This window comes from Durio zibethinus, chromosome 3, assembly GCF_047325235.1.
Source record: "Durio zibethinus cultivar Kanyao isolate XHJ-2024 chromosome 3, ASM4732523v1, whole genome shotgun sequence".
In the NCBI taxonomy this organism is placed as follows: domain Eukaryota; kingdom Viridiplantae; phylum Streptophyta; class Magnoliopsida; order Malvales; family Malvaceae; genus Durio; species Durio zibethinus.
Window position 1 is genome coordinate 29,235,907 of NC_143164.1, and position 17,059 is coordinate 29,252,965.

At 31.7% G+C, this 17,059-nt stretch overlaps 1 protein-coding gene across 1 annotated transcript; it reads right to left on the reverse strand.

The window, feature by feature from the left end:
* Positions 1-7,807: 7,807 nt before the first annotated feature.
* Positions 7,808-14,830, reverse strand: LOC111283720 (protein disulfide-isomerase 5-2-like). The gene is made up of 5 exons (XM_022872315.2): positions 14,525-14,830; positions 14,232-14,335; positions 13,522-13,892; positions 10,799-11,106; positions 7,808-8,427 (listed from the first exon to the last, which is right to left on the reverse strand). Exons 1-5 carry the CDS (start codon positions 14,723-14,725, stop codon positions 8,119-8,121), a joined length of 1,293 nt encoding a protein of 430 aa, XP_022728050.2. The 5' UTR covers positions 14,726-14,830; the 3' UTR covers positions 7,808-8,118.
* Positions 14,831-17,059: the final 2,229 nt, after the last annotated feature.

Genomic DNA, 17,059 nt, shown 5'->3' on the forward strand with positions numbered 1-17,059 from the left:
ATTTAAAAACCTAAATTAAAACAATAGCTTTTAATTTAAGCACTAGATAAAATTTGACTATATAAGCATAATGTTACATTTTCATTAAGAATAATATTTTAGACGTACTTTTATAATTAAACTAATGTATTTTCGAGAGAAACACAACCAATGAAATAGGCAATGTGACTAAGGTTGCTTTGCATCTTACACAAGCACTAGAATACTACACAAAAAAAAGGAATCTCATTATGCTACCAAATGCTAGCACCATATATTTAATTGAAAAAGCCAACTACCAAAACTTATACAACCACCATATATATAGTATTTGATTACAAATGCCGCCACCATGTAAACAATTATATATTTTTATTATATATATTTAATTGAAAAAGCCAAACAATAAACAATTATATATAATATAAACAATATATAAACATTAAACAATTATATATAATGTAAGCAATACATAAACAATTATATAAACCTTGTTGTACTGCCAAATGCTGGCACCATATATTTAATTAAAAAAAGCACCATATATTAGTATTGATTACAAATGCCACCACCATATAAACAATTATATATTTTTATTATATATATTTAATTGAAAAAGCCAAACAATAAACAATTATATATAATCTAAACAATATATAAACAATAAACAATTATATATAACCTAAACAGTATGTAAACAATTATATATAATCTAAACAATTATATAAACCTTATTATGCTACCAAATGCTTTATTATATATATTTCATTGAAAAAGCCACCATATATATAGTATTGGATTACAAATGCCCCCACTTTAAATTGCATTTTTATTATAAACAATTAATTAACTTACTTACAAATGTTGATATATATATATTTGTCAGTAGATAATAGATTCTATATTCAATCAAAATTGTAGATTTTTCTTCCTCACTTGACTTTTCAAGAAACCATTAAAAAAAATAGAAAAAGATTATCCCTAGTGATAGAATGAGAATCAAAGATGCTGTCATAGAACTACATGCAACTAAGGCAATGTTGCTTTGGATAGGGGTTTGTGAATGGGAAGAAAAAAAAAAGACAAACCTGTTACCATCACAAGATCAGTTTTAGTTGAATAAGCAAGAAAGAGGTATAGGATAGAAGAAAAGTAGCTCAAAACAAAAACAAGAAAGCTACAGATGTAAAATAAGGTTACCAATGTAGGGTTATTTGGGTTTGGGTTTTAGGGAAATAAGGAATATTTGAAATAACTCACAATTGTAAAAAGATAAAATCTGGGTACACTATAAGAAAATGGAAGATTAGTGGTAGTTTTGTAGCGGCGTTTCACTTACAAACACCCCTAACTTTCGTGTTTTTATAAAACATAAGGCATTTATTATAAAAATGTCACTAAATATTCAAATAGCGACGTTGTTACATATAAACGCCACCCAAGACTTGATATTAGCGATGTATCTCGACTAAAATGCCTTGAATAATCTTGCCTTAATAATTTCAGTGAATACTAAAGGTATTTTTGGTAGAAAATGCCTTGTATAATCCTATTTAAAAAATTGATAGGGAATTACTAAAGGCATTTTTGGCAAACAACGCTTTCAATAATCCCCTTATAAAAAAATGTATACAATTATTGAAAGCATTTTCTACAAGAAATGCCTTTAATAATTTCACTAAAAATTTTCACAAGCTTATTGAAGGCGTTTTTGGTCAAAAACGACTTCAATAAATATCATATCAAAATTGTAATAATCTCCTCATAAAAAAATGTATACGATTATTGAAAGCATTTTTTACAAGAAACGCCTTTAATAATTCCACTAAAAAATTTCACAAGCGTATTGAAGGCGTTTTTGGTCAAAAATGGCTTCAACAAATATCATATCAAAATTGTATACTAAAGGTATTTTTCGCAAACAACGCCTTCAATAATCTTCTCATAAAAAAATGTATACGATTATTGAAAGCATTTTCTACAATAAACGCCTTTAATAATTCCATTAAAAAATTTCACAAGCTTATTGAAGGCGTTTTTGATAAAAAAAATGCCTTCAATAAATATCATATCAAAATTTTAGGATTATACAAATATTAACTATAAGGTGGTAGGTTCGATCTTTTTCTTTAGCCTTTTTTGTGTTTTTGCAAAGATTATTTGTAATTAATTATTCTATGCATTTTCTTGTCAAAAATGCCTTCACTAGTTGCTTTAAAAAATTTTGGAGAGAATATTGAAGACATTTTCGCAGAGAAACATCCTTAATAATCCATAGGAAAATATATGAAACCGATTCTTGAAGGCATTTTTGGCCGAACTCGGCTTCTATAATCCAGTCAATAAATTTTTAGTTAGGATTATTAAAGGCGATTTTTGTCAAAAATGCCTTCAATAATCCATAGACAAAAGTTGAAACGGATTCTTGAAGGCGCTTTTGGCTCAAAACGCCTTTAATATACAGATGATAAACTTAAATGGTTGGATTATTAAAGGTGGTTTTTTCCAAAAACACCTTCATTAACATTTTGTTAGGGATTATTCAAGGTGTTATCGATAGGAAAACGCCCTTAATAATCCATTCAATTAATTTTTAGTTGGTATTATTGAATGCTATTTTTTTTAAAATGCCTTCAATAATCCATACAAAAATGTTGAAAACGGATTCTTGAAGGCGTTTTTTGCCCAAAATGCCTTTAATATTCCACACAATAAAATTTTAGGTGGGATTATTGAAGGCAATTTTAGTTAAAAATGCCTTCAAGGACATTTTATTAGGGATGATTCAAGGAATTTTCTTGCTAAAAACGCTTTCATTAATCCCATAAAAAAACATATTTGATATTGTATATGTCAAGTTAGTTGTAGGTTTATGCCCAGAAAACGTTTGAAGTCAGTTGTAGGTTTATGCTTAGAAAACATTTGGTTATATATGTGATACTATGAATTACATTTTGAAATTTACATAATGAACATTGTTGTATTTCAATAAATTGACTACACATCCGAAATTAAAACTAATAACGTTGCCATATTAATATACTTTTATGAAATAATCATACTCAATAATATATTAAGTACACATAGTATATTCATATTAAGTATACCAATAATTTTAAACCAATACCCCAATGTACAAACTTAAAGTTTCCATTCAACATGGCATGTTAAAAACATTATAACAATTTGTTCCTCATATATTTACATTCAACCAACAATGTCTAACCTTAAGGTTTATCAACATTGATAAATGATAATACATACTCACACCATTCTTTACAGACTTCATCCAGTTCCTCTTTCATGAAGCTTTCTTTACTCTCCCACTAAAAGAATATCAGAAGTAAATGTTAATAAATGAGAACATAATGTATCTTTTTATTTTTTTAAAGACATAACGAGTTTATGAAATTTATACTAACCTTGAATGGTGTGGTCGTAAAATCATGTAACACTATCTCCCACATAAAACGAAGGACATATTATCCACATTCATATTACCGGGTTGACGAGGTACCTAACAATTAAATTGAGTGAGTTTAAGAAACATTTATCTACATAAACTCAGCATAAAAGAATAAATTTTATATTTACCGGTAATTACATCCATTTTGGTTTCTTTATCTTCTTATCGAATGCAAATATTATCATAAATTGAAAAGAAAAAAATTACTTAATACATAAATAAAATTACTTATGAAGAAACAAAAGATATATAATATAATAAAGTGTAATACCTTTTTATAAAAGTTTGAATATCGGGGTTAGGCATCGTCGTTGGATTAACTGAATTAAGTAAGTATGGCATTAAAGATTTGGTGTCAATCACAATAAACACCCAATGACGACTGTAAAATAATAGCAATGATATACTCAAATTATGCATCAGATCAGATTTGGGTAAGGTTGGAATATAATTTACTGTGCATTATACGGGAGCAAATAATAATTAGTCGATCTTTTCATGCATTGGATCATATGATTAGCACGATAAGCGATTGTGCTACTCTGCTCACTAATGAAATTGGGGTCAATGAATCTAAATTTGTTGGTCAACTGTCTGCCATTGAGCTTTCTATATAGGAAGCTGGACGATAACAATCAACACTGCTAGTTAGTATTACACCCTAATATAGATTACTACATATTGAATGTGCATATTTTTGTAAGCTAACCTCATATAAGCAACAATATCAACAGCTAATAATTCATCCAGTTCACAAAATTCTTTAACCTCCTCCACACCAATGAAAAAAATGATGGTTTATCAAATAACCCTTCCTTAAGCTCAATGGTTATGAAGTTTCCTCCGAATAAATGCTCCAGCAAATATTTGGATAACTCATCCATAGTAGCCTGAGCAAGGGTCATACTGTGAATCCCAACATCCTACTACAATAATTAATGAAATATAAGTATTAAAACCAAATCAATAAATATAATAAACAAATTAATATTAAAATTATAAACAAAATTATACTTCTTAAGTGGTAGCGGAGGATGGGTTCACTTTCTTACTTGCAACAGAAGCTTCTCTTACATGGACGATACTATTAAACCGACCTATTGGCATGTTATGCTATTGCTCATTGAGGCATTACTCCTAGTCATCTATTTGTTGCTGTTGTTGCTCAATGATAGGATTCTTTGCTATACTTATGGTAGCTTTGTTATCGTAGAGTATCTTCATGGATTTTTTTACTGACCTTTAACTTTCCTAGCAACCTTTTTAGCTAAATTTCCTCATTTATGCCATGAGACATAGCTCTAAACTCAGCTTCTGCGCTACTTCTAGCCACTACAGATTGTTTCTTACTTCACCAAGTAACCAAATTTTCTCACCATAGGTATAATAACTAATAGTTGATCTTTGATCAGTAATGGATCCAACCCAATTAGCATTAGTGTAAATTTTAACATTTTGGCGTGATGTCTTTTAAAAAAAATCCTTTGCCATGACTCTTCTTTAGGTACTGTAAGATTCGACATATAGCCCTTAAGTGTTTTTTGGTTGGGTTGTTCATGAATTTGCTTACCATGCTAATCAAAAAATTGATAACTAGTCTTGTATGAGAGAGGGAGATGAATTTCCCTACAAGTTTGATATTTGCCCTTATTTGTTGGTAGACCTCCTTCTTCTATTCCTCCCTTATTCATTGTGTTTATAAGGGTGTCAGTAAGTTTGCATCCAAGCATTCCAGTTTCCTTTAGTAAGTCTAGGACATACTTACAATGTGAAACAAAGATACCATTCCTTGAGCAAGCTACCTCCATGAAAAAAAAATATTTGAGGTGTCCCAAATCTTTGAAATCAAATTCTTTGGCTAGGATGTTCTTTAGGTTTCTAATTTCGTCCACATAGTCTCTAGTAAGAATAATGTCATCCACATAGATAATAAGAATGGCTATTTTTCCTTTAGGTGAATATTTGACAAACATGGTGTGATTAGTCTAGCATTGTGAAAAATCATACTTCTTTACCACTTTTGTTAGTTTATCAAACCATGCACATGGGATTATTTGAGATCATATAAAGACTTTTAAAGTTTACATACATTACCAGAATTATCCTAGTTTTTGAATCTTAGAGGGATTTTCATGTAAATTTCTTCTTCTAAGTCATCGTTAAGAAATGCATTTTTGACATGTAGTTAGTGGAATGGCCAATCTAAATTTGCTGCCAATGATAATAACAATGGATTGAATTAAGTTTAGCAACCGGAGCAAATGTCACCTCATAGTCAACACCATAAGATTGTGTAATCCTTTTACAACAAGGTGAGCATTGAATCTTTTAATACTTCCTTCTACATTATGTTTAATAGTAAAAATCCATTTGCATGCAACTTGATTTTTCTTTTTAGGTAGTTTTCCCATATTTTGCTCTTTTTTAGGGCTCTGATTTCTTCCAAAATAGCCATCTTCTATTTTGGTTGCATGAGTACTTCATGAATATTATTAAAAATTTGCATATTGTTTAATGTGGTAACAAAAGCTTGATAATTGAGTGATAAACCTTCATAAGAAATCACATTATAGATTGGGTGTTGAGTACATAATCTCACACATTTCCTTAGAGCAATCGATTGATCAAGATCATCAAAGATTCAATTGAATCAAATTCAGTAAAAATGTATATTCTCTTATATGCTTATGAGTTTTATGTCTTCTTAAATAGACAATCAATTCTTTGTTTGTTTTCTCTTGTATGGATTCCGAACTTAGAGTATCTGGTTAAATGTTTTGGACTTGAAAAGGAGTTAGAAGATCTGGTTGGATGTTTTGGACTTGAAAGGGAGTTAGAGGATCTAGTTGGATGCTTTGGATGTGAATGAAAATTTTAGAAGTGCTTGGTGGTTTGGTAATAGGATCTTCCTAAAGCTGATATTTCCATGTGATTGGATTCTCCCTTTATATGGATGTTTTGGAAAAGTAAGGTTGATTTTCAAAACAATAACTTTCATGGAATGGTAGAATTTCTTTGTTAGTAGTGAGTAACACTTGTATCCTTTTTTATTCGAGGAATATCCGAGAAATATGTATTTGATGGATTTGGGATCTAATTTGCTTTGGTTTTGTTGGTTGGTAAAAACAAATGTAGTGCATCCAGACACTTTAATGGGAATAGATAAGATGATTTGAAGGTGAGGATAGGAATCGAGAAAGGATTAACAAAAGCTTTGAAATTTCAGGACTAGAGAAAGCATTCTGTTTGTAAGATATGTAATAGTAAGAACAACCTCACCCCAAAAATGCTTAGGTACATGGGCAGCAATCATGAGGGTCCTTGTAACTTCCAACAAATGCTGATTCTTTCTTTCAGCAATACGATTCTACTAAAGAGTATTGGCGCATGAGCTTTGATGAATTATACCTTGCTTCATTGATATGATCCAAGTATTGAATTGTAGTATTCTCTCCCATTGTTGTTCTCAACACTTGGATTTTTGTTTCGAATTAAGTTTAGACCATATTATTGAAGTTTTGGAATGATTGGCCAACTTTTTATTTTTTCTTCATAAGGAATACCCAAGTAATCTTGGTGTGATTATCAATAAATGTGACAAAACCATTTGGAGTCAGTAATATTATTTACTCTAAAGAGACCCCAAATGTCATTGTGTATTATTGAAAAATGATAAGATAATTTGCAATACTCATTAAAATATGTTGTACAAGTATGTTTGGATAGTTAACAGACTTCACACTGAAAATGATTAGGATTTTTATTGAATAATCAGGGAAATAACCTTTTAAGGTATAAAAGATTTGAATGACTTAACCGATAGTGCCACAACATGATAGTACTATCTTTATTATTACTAAAAAATAAAGCTACACAAGAGGTATAACAAAAGAAATGATTATTAAATAGATTAACATGATAGTACTATCTTTATTATTACTAAAAAATAAAGCCACACGAGGTATAACAAAAGAAATGATTATTAAATAGGTTATGCATAGAAACCTAGGAAAAAGGTCATTCATTGCCTTTGACATTGAGATTACTAAGAAAATAAGACATAGTGGTGCAATACATACGTACATATATATATATATACACACACACACATACATGCATACATATATATGTATGTATGAATGTATATTACTAATATTTTCTTCTTCTTTCTGTTTTTCTACCTCAATTGGTTATATCAGAATTGCATATATGTGGGAATTAAACAGACGATTAAGTTTCATTTGGCCCTTCCAATGATACCCTGTCCTCAATGGCATACAACAACTTAGAAGCTGCAAGTTCTCTGAATTCAGTCCTAACTATAATCCAAAGCCTTATTCTGCTTCATGCAAAAAGCCATACTACCTGTAACAGGACTAGATTGAAATGAAAATACATTATGAAATAAAAATTGCAAAGCTATGGAATATCATGAAAAAAAATGAATGTCAAATATCAGGAAAAGGAATCTTGATAACACAAACCATTACACCTCACTACTTGATTTCTTGAAACAAGACACCGTGCAGTGAGCATATCGAAATACATGTCAACAAAGCAGGGATCATTGGTTTCAACAGAGCATTTTTAACAAGTTTCTTTCCTCCTCTGCAACTCTATTCCCTAACTCATCTTTTATAGTTGCCATATTTCCACCAGGAAGATGCCTCAATTTAATCTTCTTTCTTCTCAGGTCCATACTGACTGCTTTCAGCATCAGAGCTCTCATTACGAACAACCTCGTCACGGCTGCCAACCCTGAGAGGTTCATCGTCTTTACCAATACTTTGTATAAGCATCATCATTGCAACAATAAAGACAATTATGTAGACAGTTCTGATGCCAATTAGTGAATTGATAAAGCCCATAAATGATGGCCCTTTAACTCTTTTCCTTTCCGTTCTTCCTTCTCTATATCCTTCCAAGAATCGTGAGATTTCAGACCCCTGATCATCGCTATCAAGGCTTTCAATACCAATAACCTAGCATATAAACAAAATTTAGTAGGTCAGCTGATGCGTTTTAGTTTTAAAATGCCAAGAAAAATATATATGGTGAAACATCAAGGAAGAAACCACCAAGATCAACAATCATGCTTCCTGGATGAACATGATCAACCATCATAAAAGAAACCTCTTATTAGCTTTTCGAAACAATTTTAAGGATTCAAAAGATATAAGCATAATGAATTCAAGCAGAAGTCATTAAAGTTTGGAAGCAGAGGGCCAATAGAAAGCTCTATAATTTCGAGTCTGGAATTTGAAAGAAGACATTCAAGACAAGTAGAAGGTGTCATATTTTGTGTGGACGAAGCCCAGCTTCTACATACACATACATACATCTAGGTGTATGGTGTGCAAGTGAATTTGTCACGGCATAGGAACAATTAATAATCTTAATTTTATGAATATATGAGATAAAAACAAGAATTCTTTTCATTCTATAATTTCATTTTATCATACATATAAAAGTTTGTATCACACTCAAGAATTTTTAGATTTTGACACTTTCCTGCTCTTTCTTTAATTATCCTGCTCACTTCCATTTTCTGATACTTAGTGACAGACCCAATACTGAATACAAGTTGAAAGAAAAAAAAAAGTTTAATAACATTTAAAGAATTAGAAAAGTACTTAATAAGATATATATTGACTTGTAGCAAGGCCTCTTTTCTCCATCAGGAAAAGATACTAGGTTAAAATGCTTTTGATCGTCCAGTACCAAAAGCATCAAGTTCTTCAATAACTAGATAAAGTGGTAAAATTTTAAATTGATTTGTTGGAAGATAATTTAATTTTGCTAGCTAAAGTTTAAGATTAATAAAATCATGTTTATCATCAAATAAATGAAGTATGGCTTGATGATTAAGGGTAAATAGTTTACCAATGCACACTAGGTTTTAGCATTTTTAACTGTAAAAAGTGAAGAAGTTTGCATTTGACATATATCCATGGATAATCCGCATATCAACATTCAAATTCTAGGATTTCTCCAAATAACACCCTAAAAGTGGGGGATTGAGCACCTAGGTTGAAAAGCATGGGAATTGATAGCCAAAAAGAAAGCTCTAATATTGCCATGTATACTGTAATCTCTTTAAATAAGTTCTTAACAAGGCTGAACAATCTTTCTTTCAAGGATTAAAAGTCAAAAGTTTGCAGCTAAACATGTTATGAACAAGTCTATTCAAGAATGTATAATAGCCGAGCTCACCCATGTTTGTGCTCAACTCATCTAATACATCATTTTGAAAAATTATACCCAAATTCGTTTGTTTGGCTCAATTAATAAACATGAACATACCAAAACTGAGCTTATTCTTGAGCTGTACAACAATGCACCAGTTCTCTTACATTACTACCCAAAACCATCATGCATTCAGCATCAACATGATAATAACCCATTACTTTCACCTCAGTCTTTTCTTCTCCTCTTTTGTGCCACCATCATATGATCATTTCTCAAGTGATAATGGCTCCTTTTCTTTCTTTTATTTTCCTCCCTTCAAACTTAGGTTTATGATCCTTCTCTCCTCAATCAACTTCTCTTAAACTTTCCTTGTTATCTTTCTACTCTCTACTTCATGTCAAGCACTGATGCTCTAAAATTGTTTCTCAGCAAATATACCAACTAAACTCCATTTCAATTAGAAATATTTATGATATGTTGCAGCTTATAAGAAACAAAAGGTACAAGATCAACAGAGCAGGTAAACAGTCACTAATGTTGGCGATAGAGAACTAGAAACATTGGAAGAAAAAAGGTGCTACAAGGCAATGTAGTGATAGAGATTGGCATGGGAACTTTATTGTTATTATTATTATTATTATTTTCTTTTTCCTTTATTCTATCAAGAATTTCTTTTCTCAAGAAGGTTGGATTGGAGCTTATTACTTTCAGGTTAGACTTGGATCAAGTTTTAGGCTTTAGGTTGAATCTAGTTGCAATTAAATTATTTAATATTTGTTTCAGACACCCTAAATAGCAATTCAATAATTGCAACAGAAAATGGACTAAATTGATACTAAATCAAAGAGTTCGAATACTTTGATTGAGAAAATTCAAAGTTATGGGACAAGATTTGACAAAATGAACTTGGTTGAAGGATCAATTTCAGCGTTTTTCCTTGCCAACAAGCATCAGTATCACTATGTTTTCTCAATATCCTGTAGCTAATGATAACTAAGATAAGCATGATTAACGATCATCTGCTGGTATAACATTAAGATTGTCTGTTGCACTGATTATAAAATCTGCTAAAATCAAGAAGAAAACCAGAAGCCAGCTATCATTAGAGGCACCAAATCTTGTGTTTAGAATTAAAGATATAATAATTAAAGAAATAGTACTTACAGATAAGTAGTCCTCATCTCCATTCCAGACAATCATTTTTGGTAACTTTGTCTTCTCATTAGCCCCAAATTTATCAGCAAAGTCTTCCCACTGCTTAACGCCAACATAACCAAATACCAAGTCACGATTTGCAGATGCAGCAGCCTTAAGTAACTTGATTAAGTTCTGTGATTGGTCTTCATTCTCATCAGCTGTGATTGTCAGGACAATTTTCCTCTCCTCATCTTTCAATAGCTTCAATGTTTCATGGTTCAAGGGCACCACCAGAGGGAGCAGATTCTGTTTTATAAAATCCCCCAAAAATTCATCTGCATGATTGAAGCTGAAAGGTTAGATAGATTTTTCCTTATGCAGCCAGAAAAAAATTTACAGATGATGAGCAGAATTAGAGAATCTGAGTACTTTTAGGAAGAAGAGAAGCACACAAACTATATACAGGACAGTAAGCATGTGAAGGCATAGAGTTGACAAAAAATGAGAATATACCACCTGAAAAAATCAAGATCATGCTGATTGTTTATGATATTGAACCACAGCTGCTCAGATAATGTTAAGTGAGAGAATGAGTTTGGCTGAAGTTTGAGATCATTTTCAACTAAACAAAAACAAGATTCAAAAGCAAATGAACCTTGACTCCAATTAACCTTCGTTTATGATTTATTTGATTCCATGGTGCTTGAGTTTGATACTATGTATTTAGTAGTCAATGTAGAAAGCATAAAAAAGATAGAGAAAAAGAAATGTTTCTTTGGATTTGTGTTTGACTGAAAGACCTGTCAATAATATAATAAGTTAAAGCTTCTGAGTCTACATTAAGTAGTGAAAATGAAAAGAATAAAATACCACTCTCTGAGCATGACTTGACCATTAACGAAGCTCCTATTTACACAGATAACTAATGTTACTGGTCCAAGGATGGACTAGTCAAGCTCAACTTGTTATTAAACCATGAAAGAGTAATCATTTCAAATGGAAAATTTGCATGCAAAGCAGATGAAACAGGAGTCATACTCCTGGTAGGTAGTCGAAATACAAGTTAAATTTCAGGGTGACGTAGTAATCTGCTAGCACATTCTTTCTTATATCATGTTGATTTAGAATACCTATGGATAATGCAAATAAAACTGAACCAAAACAAAAGATGCATGAACATGGGAATACACTACAGCTCAACAATATCTAGACTTAGGCATGACCAAATAAAAGCCACAGGCAAACAGATCCAAACAAATAAATCTAGGAGAAATTCACTGATGTGTTACAAACATCATTCTATCAGAAGCACTAACTAAAAGCATCATCTTACAGTACTGTAAAACAAATATTAGAGATCCAACTTGGCATGCAAGCTATGAATAGAAAGCACAGCTCCAACACTATAAACTTTTTTTATATCAGGCATTCACATATTCACAAAGGTTTATGAGAATTTAAATTTGCGCAATATCTTAATCTTATCTAAATGATTGAGATACCATTTTATCTTGTTATTTTACTCTTCTCAATTGAACAGAACCAAGTTAAACTGAATTCTAGTCTAGTGGATTCAGCTATTTCAATTAACGTCATGTCATCATGTGCCAATTTTGGTTGTTCCTGACATGAGTGCTTTTGATTTTCTTAAGTTTTACCCTATATTTGGAGGGTCATACTCCAATAGTCCCCAACCAATTTGAGGTGTTGGTGTCAAATATAGTTCCAACATGGATGGTAACAACAACATTATTTTCCACTTTATGTTTCCTAACCACGTTCTTCATGTTCTCACATTTTGTCATGAATAGGTGCAACACCCCCTTCTCTTATGCACTCATTCATAATCCTCTTTCCTCGTTTGCTCACGCATCCATCATAGTTTTCTCATCTTAGCCACACTCATCGTAGCATTCTAATATTATGTTGTCATTTTTTTCCTTCAAGTTGCTTATCCTTAGGGTCCTAATCTCCTTAAATCACAAAAGATTCTTCTTCATTGTTATAATCAATGGGATGTTTTAAGTTAACTTTTTCCTTACATTTTACTAGGATCAGATTCTTCTCCCCATCCACATACCTAGACAACAATGTGACATGTAAAAAGCCATAAAAAAACCCCATGTATCCCGAATCTAATCCACCATACCACTTACTTCTTCGTATGAATATAATTTCCCTTCAGTCTAAATTTTTAATATGAACAAACATTCAACTGCACATAATTTTTGTCATACTTGCTTTTATTTTCACAACTCACACCATGAATATAATTATCAAGTTGCAGTTATCCTATCAAGTTGTCATCCCCAATTTGGTATCTCATATACAATTGTAGAATACTCCATTTACGTATTTCCAGTTTCACCTAAAGTCTGCCTAATTGCATTTTAAAAATTCTAAAATTACAATATAGGGCCAGGTAACTATACTAAATTCTTTAATAAACTAAATTTATTTTTTCCAACTGTTCCTAAATCTTATATAGGAAATACCAAATCAAGTTGCCCGTTTAGATATTAATGAAACCAATACCATATTGCATGTAAGTAATATTATATAAAACCCCAAAAAGATGAATTAGAACTCAACTACATCCTACCATTCCACCACAAAAACAAATTGCTATGGTGAAAACTCTAAGTACTCATATGCAAAAGAATAAAGAAATGGCTAAAGCAGTTGTTAATACCAAGGTGGATAATGCATGATAAAAGATAAGAGACTTGAAACACTGATAATAAACTAACCTTCAAAGGGGCCATAAAAAATGCTTTGCTGCTTATAACTTGGATGAAGAGCTACCAAAGCAGGAACTTTGTCAAAGTCGTACAACACCATGGCATCATCAGAGAAATCCTTTGCCACACAAAACCATGCCTTTTTCTTGTACTTTACAGCTAAATTAGATATCACTGTCTCATTCAAGCCAAAACCTATGTATATAGGAAAGAAAGTACCAGCTGCTTCAACAAAATCACGAATGGCAGTGTCTGAACTAAGAATAGTCACATCAGGAGCAACAAATTTCTTCAGATATTGAACAAGTAAGTCTGCTTTCCTTGGTCCGTAATACTCCATAGAAACGCCATGCATAAAGAGCTTGAGGGTAGGGTACGCACTGCAAAATCCAATTTTGATTATAAAACTTACAAAATGACAATGAAACAGCCTACCCTATTGAAATAGATCATTCATGTATAAAAGGCATCAAGTGAAATGCATTGCATAAAATGGAAACAAATGCATGAAAATGAATAACCATGACTGTTTACCATGGATTTTTACTTCAAATCTATGCATTACCCCCAAAACAAAAAATTGCTGAAACATTTTCTAAGTTTTATTTAGATTGACAGCACAATATCAAGACATTTCTACAAGCTAAATGCATTAGGTAATAAATTTTGGAAATTTTATTTCTAATCCGCCATGTAAAACAAAAGGCATAGACACTTACTCAACATCATATTTACTAGCAACACGGGTAAACTTGTCAGCATTAATTTTGGCTATCACTATTGGCTCCTTCAATGCTGCAAGAACAGGAGCAGCCTCATCTAACTGCAAAGCAGAACCAAAAAAACTAAGAAGCAAGTTTAAGTCATTGGAACAATAGTTATGGGAAATTAAAAAAAAAAAAAACTTGTAGATAAAGCGAATCAAACCAATTCAACAAAACAAAAACGAAATGGTATCTAAAAAACTATACTTAATTTGGGTTCTCCAAATATTGGATAAAGAATATGAAACCTGGGGTGAAAGGCGTTTGCAGTGGCCGCACCAAGGGGCGTAGAAGTCAACGAGGATGTAATCGAATGAGGAAATAGCGGAGTCAAAGTTGGATTCGTCTAACTCCAACACTTTTCCATCTACCTTAAACTCATCTGCTTTCGAGCAAATTCCTGTTTTCGAGATGCATAAGAGCATCAACATGATTATGGGCAAACGCATGTTTGGAATTGGAGAGGCCGTTTTTCTTTCCGGTTTTTTTAAAGAAACAGCGCTTGCCTAGACTTTTTTTTTTTTTTTTTTCCCTCTTTGTAGATCAACGGAAACATAGTACTATATTTACAAAAAAATATATATATATATATCTTTTTAATTTATTTTTTTAGAAAAGTGGAGGTGTATTGTTAGTTTGAAAGGTCAAAATAATACATTCTCTCTTCTTAATTACAAGGGGGAAAAAAGGCAAAATAATGATAAAAAAATAAATAAGAAATGCTTTATTAATTTTTATTTGTCTACCAGAAATGCAATATCAAGGAAACGTTTGAAACGGGTGATTGGTAACTAAATAAAATAAAGTTATTTTTAGTATTTAATTGCATGAATTTTATTTTGTTTTTGATAAAATAATTTGATTTTCACCTTTAATTTGTTTAAATTTCTCATGTGTACAAAGATATAAAAATTTTACAAAAATGATTTTTGCAGCAATTTTAGTGAGATTTGGAGATGAATTGCGAGATTTGACTTATGAGTTTTGAAGATTTTTGCAAATTAAACTGGAACTGAATTATGGACAAGGCAGTGTTTGGATCAAGCAGGCAGATTTTAATTTCAGAATTTTAATGCAATTCCATATTATTATTTCATGTAGGTGCACATACATGAAATTATTTTGGATGAGTTGGCAACTTACTAAGACTAAATTGGACACTCAAAGCTGATTTGGATGATGACATGGCAAGACAATTTAAATCCTGTTTTGAAGAGCCTAAAACCGAAACTTGCAAGACTCATATCTAATTAAAGTTGACGTGATCAATTGCAAGAACTTCCTGAATTGTGTTTACAAGTTAATTGATTCTGAGATTTGGGACAAAATTTGGAGGACAAGGATTCCGAACAAAGTTAGAACGTTTGCACGGAGATTGTGTCATGAGTTTTTGCTTGTTTACGCAAATTTAAAAACAAGGGGGTTACTGGACTCAGTTGTTGTCCAAGATGCAAGCAAACAGATGAATCAGTGTTGCATGCAATTATGGAGTGCAGGGTAGCAGCTGAGGCGTGAAGGGAGTCAAAACTCGTCCCTTCCATGGCGGAACAGCATTGGGATAATGCAAAGTAATGGTTGCTTGACATGTTACGGGCAGCAGACACACCAAGGTGGGAAAGATTCCTAACTCTTTATCTTTGGCTATGAGGAAGTATTAAATAACGTGCACAGGACAGGCAAAGATATAGCACTGTTTGCCAATGGGTACTTGGAGTCTTGTCATTAGGCACAGGATAAACAGGAAACTCATGCCCCTTTGGAGTTTACAAAATGGAAAAAACCAGCCCTTAATATTGTCAAAATAAACTTTGATGCTGCCCTTAATGTTGGGAGGGTATTGCAGGCGTAGGTGTTGTTGCTAGAAATCATCAAGGGTATTTAGGTGCTGGGAGCCATGCACAGGCAAATCCGTTTCTGCAAGAACCCTGTCACGAAGTTGAAGATTTGTCCCTCAATGGGACCCCGTTTAATGAGGTAAAACAAAGGCTACCAACTTTCTGGTCATGGGATATCTCGCATACCAAACGGGATGCAAATAAGGCAGCACACCTGTTTGCCAAGAGGCTTTGACAGTACCTGAGACAGTTTAATTGATAAGGGTCCAACTTTTATCAATATAATTGTCGAAAAGGATAACTTATGATCCAGTAATAAATTTCCTTCTTTCAAAAAAAAAAAAAAAAAAAAAAAAAGAAAAACCCTCCTCCATATTTATATAATTTTTATAAGTAAAAGTTAAATTAGAAAAATATTATTTTGTGTTAATATTTTAACATTATGAATATTTTAAAATTAAAATTAAATAATTTTTATTATTTATTATAAAAATAACTTAATCGGATAAAATCAGGCACTAAATTAAAAATCCATTCCAAGCCCAATGCGTTTTCATAACCGTGAACCCGAGCTGATACCCCAATCTTTAAACACCTGCATTCTGACATTATTCCATGTACGTTTTAGAAAGATAAAAAGAGATAGATGTTCAAACTTTTTTCTTTTTTTTTTTTTTTTAGGAAAAGGTAGCTTTCCATTAGTCAAGAAAAGCCAGTACAATTTACAATCCAATAAAATGATACACGTACCAATATCATGACATTTCTCCATCCAATGTGTCTCTCCATATCCATTCTTCATCTCGTAGAAAGCCATTCTTTTGCTAGCCTAAAATCTTGTATATATATTAAAATACTCGAGTTCAAGCTTGATTTAAAAATTAAAACTCAAAACTAAATTTAAATTCGATTGAGTATTATTTTTCTAATCTAAATTCTATTCAAAGT

Coding starts and splice junctions, on each gene's coding strand:
- LOC111283720 (XM_022872315.2), bottom strand. CDS start 14,725: ATGCGTTTGCCCATAATCATGTTGATGCTCTTATGCATCTCGAAAACA. Junction 13,893..14,231: donor GCTAGTAAATATGATGTTGA/GTAAGTGTCTAT, acceptor TGGATTTTGCAG/TGCGTACCCTACCCTCAAGC. Junction 8,428..10,798: donor GAGATGAGGACTACTTATCT/GTAAGTACTATT, acceptor TTTATATGCTAG/GTTATTGGTATTGAAAGCCT.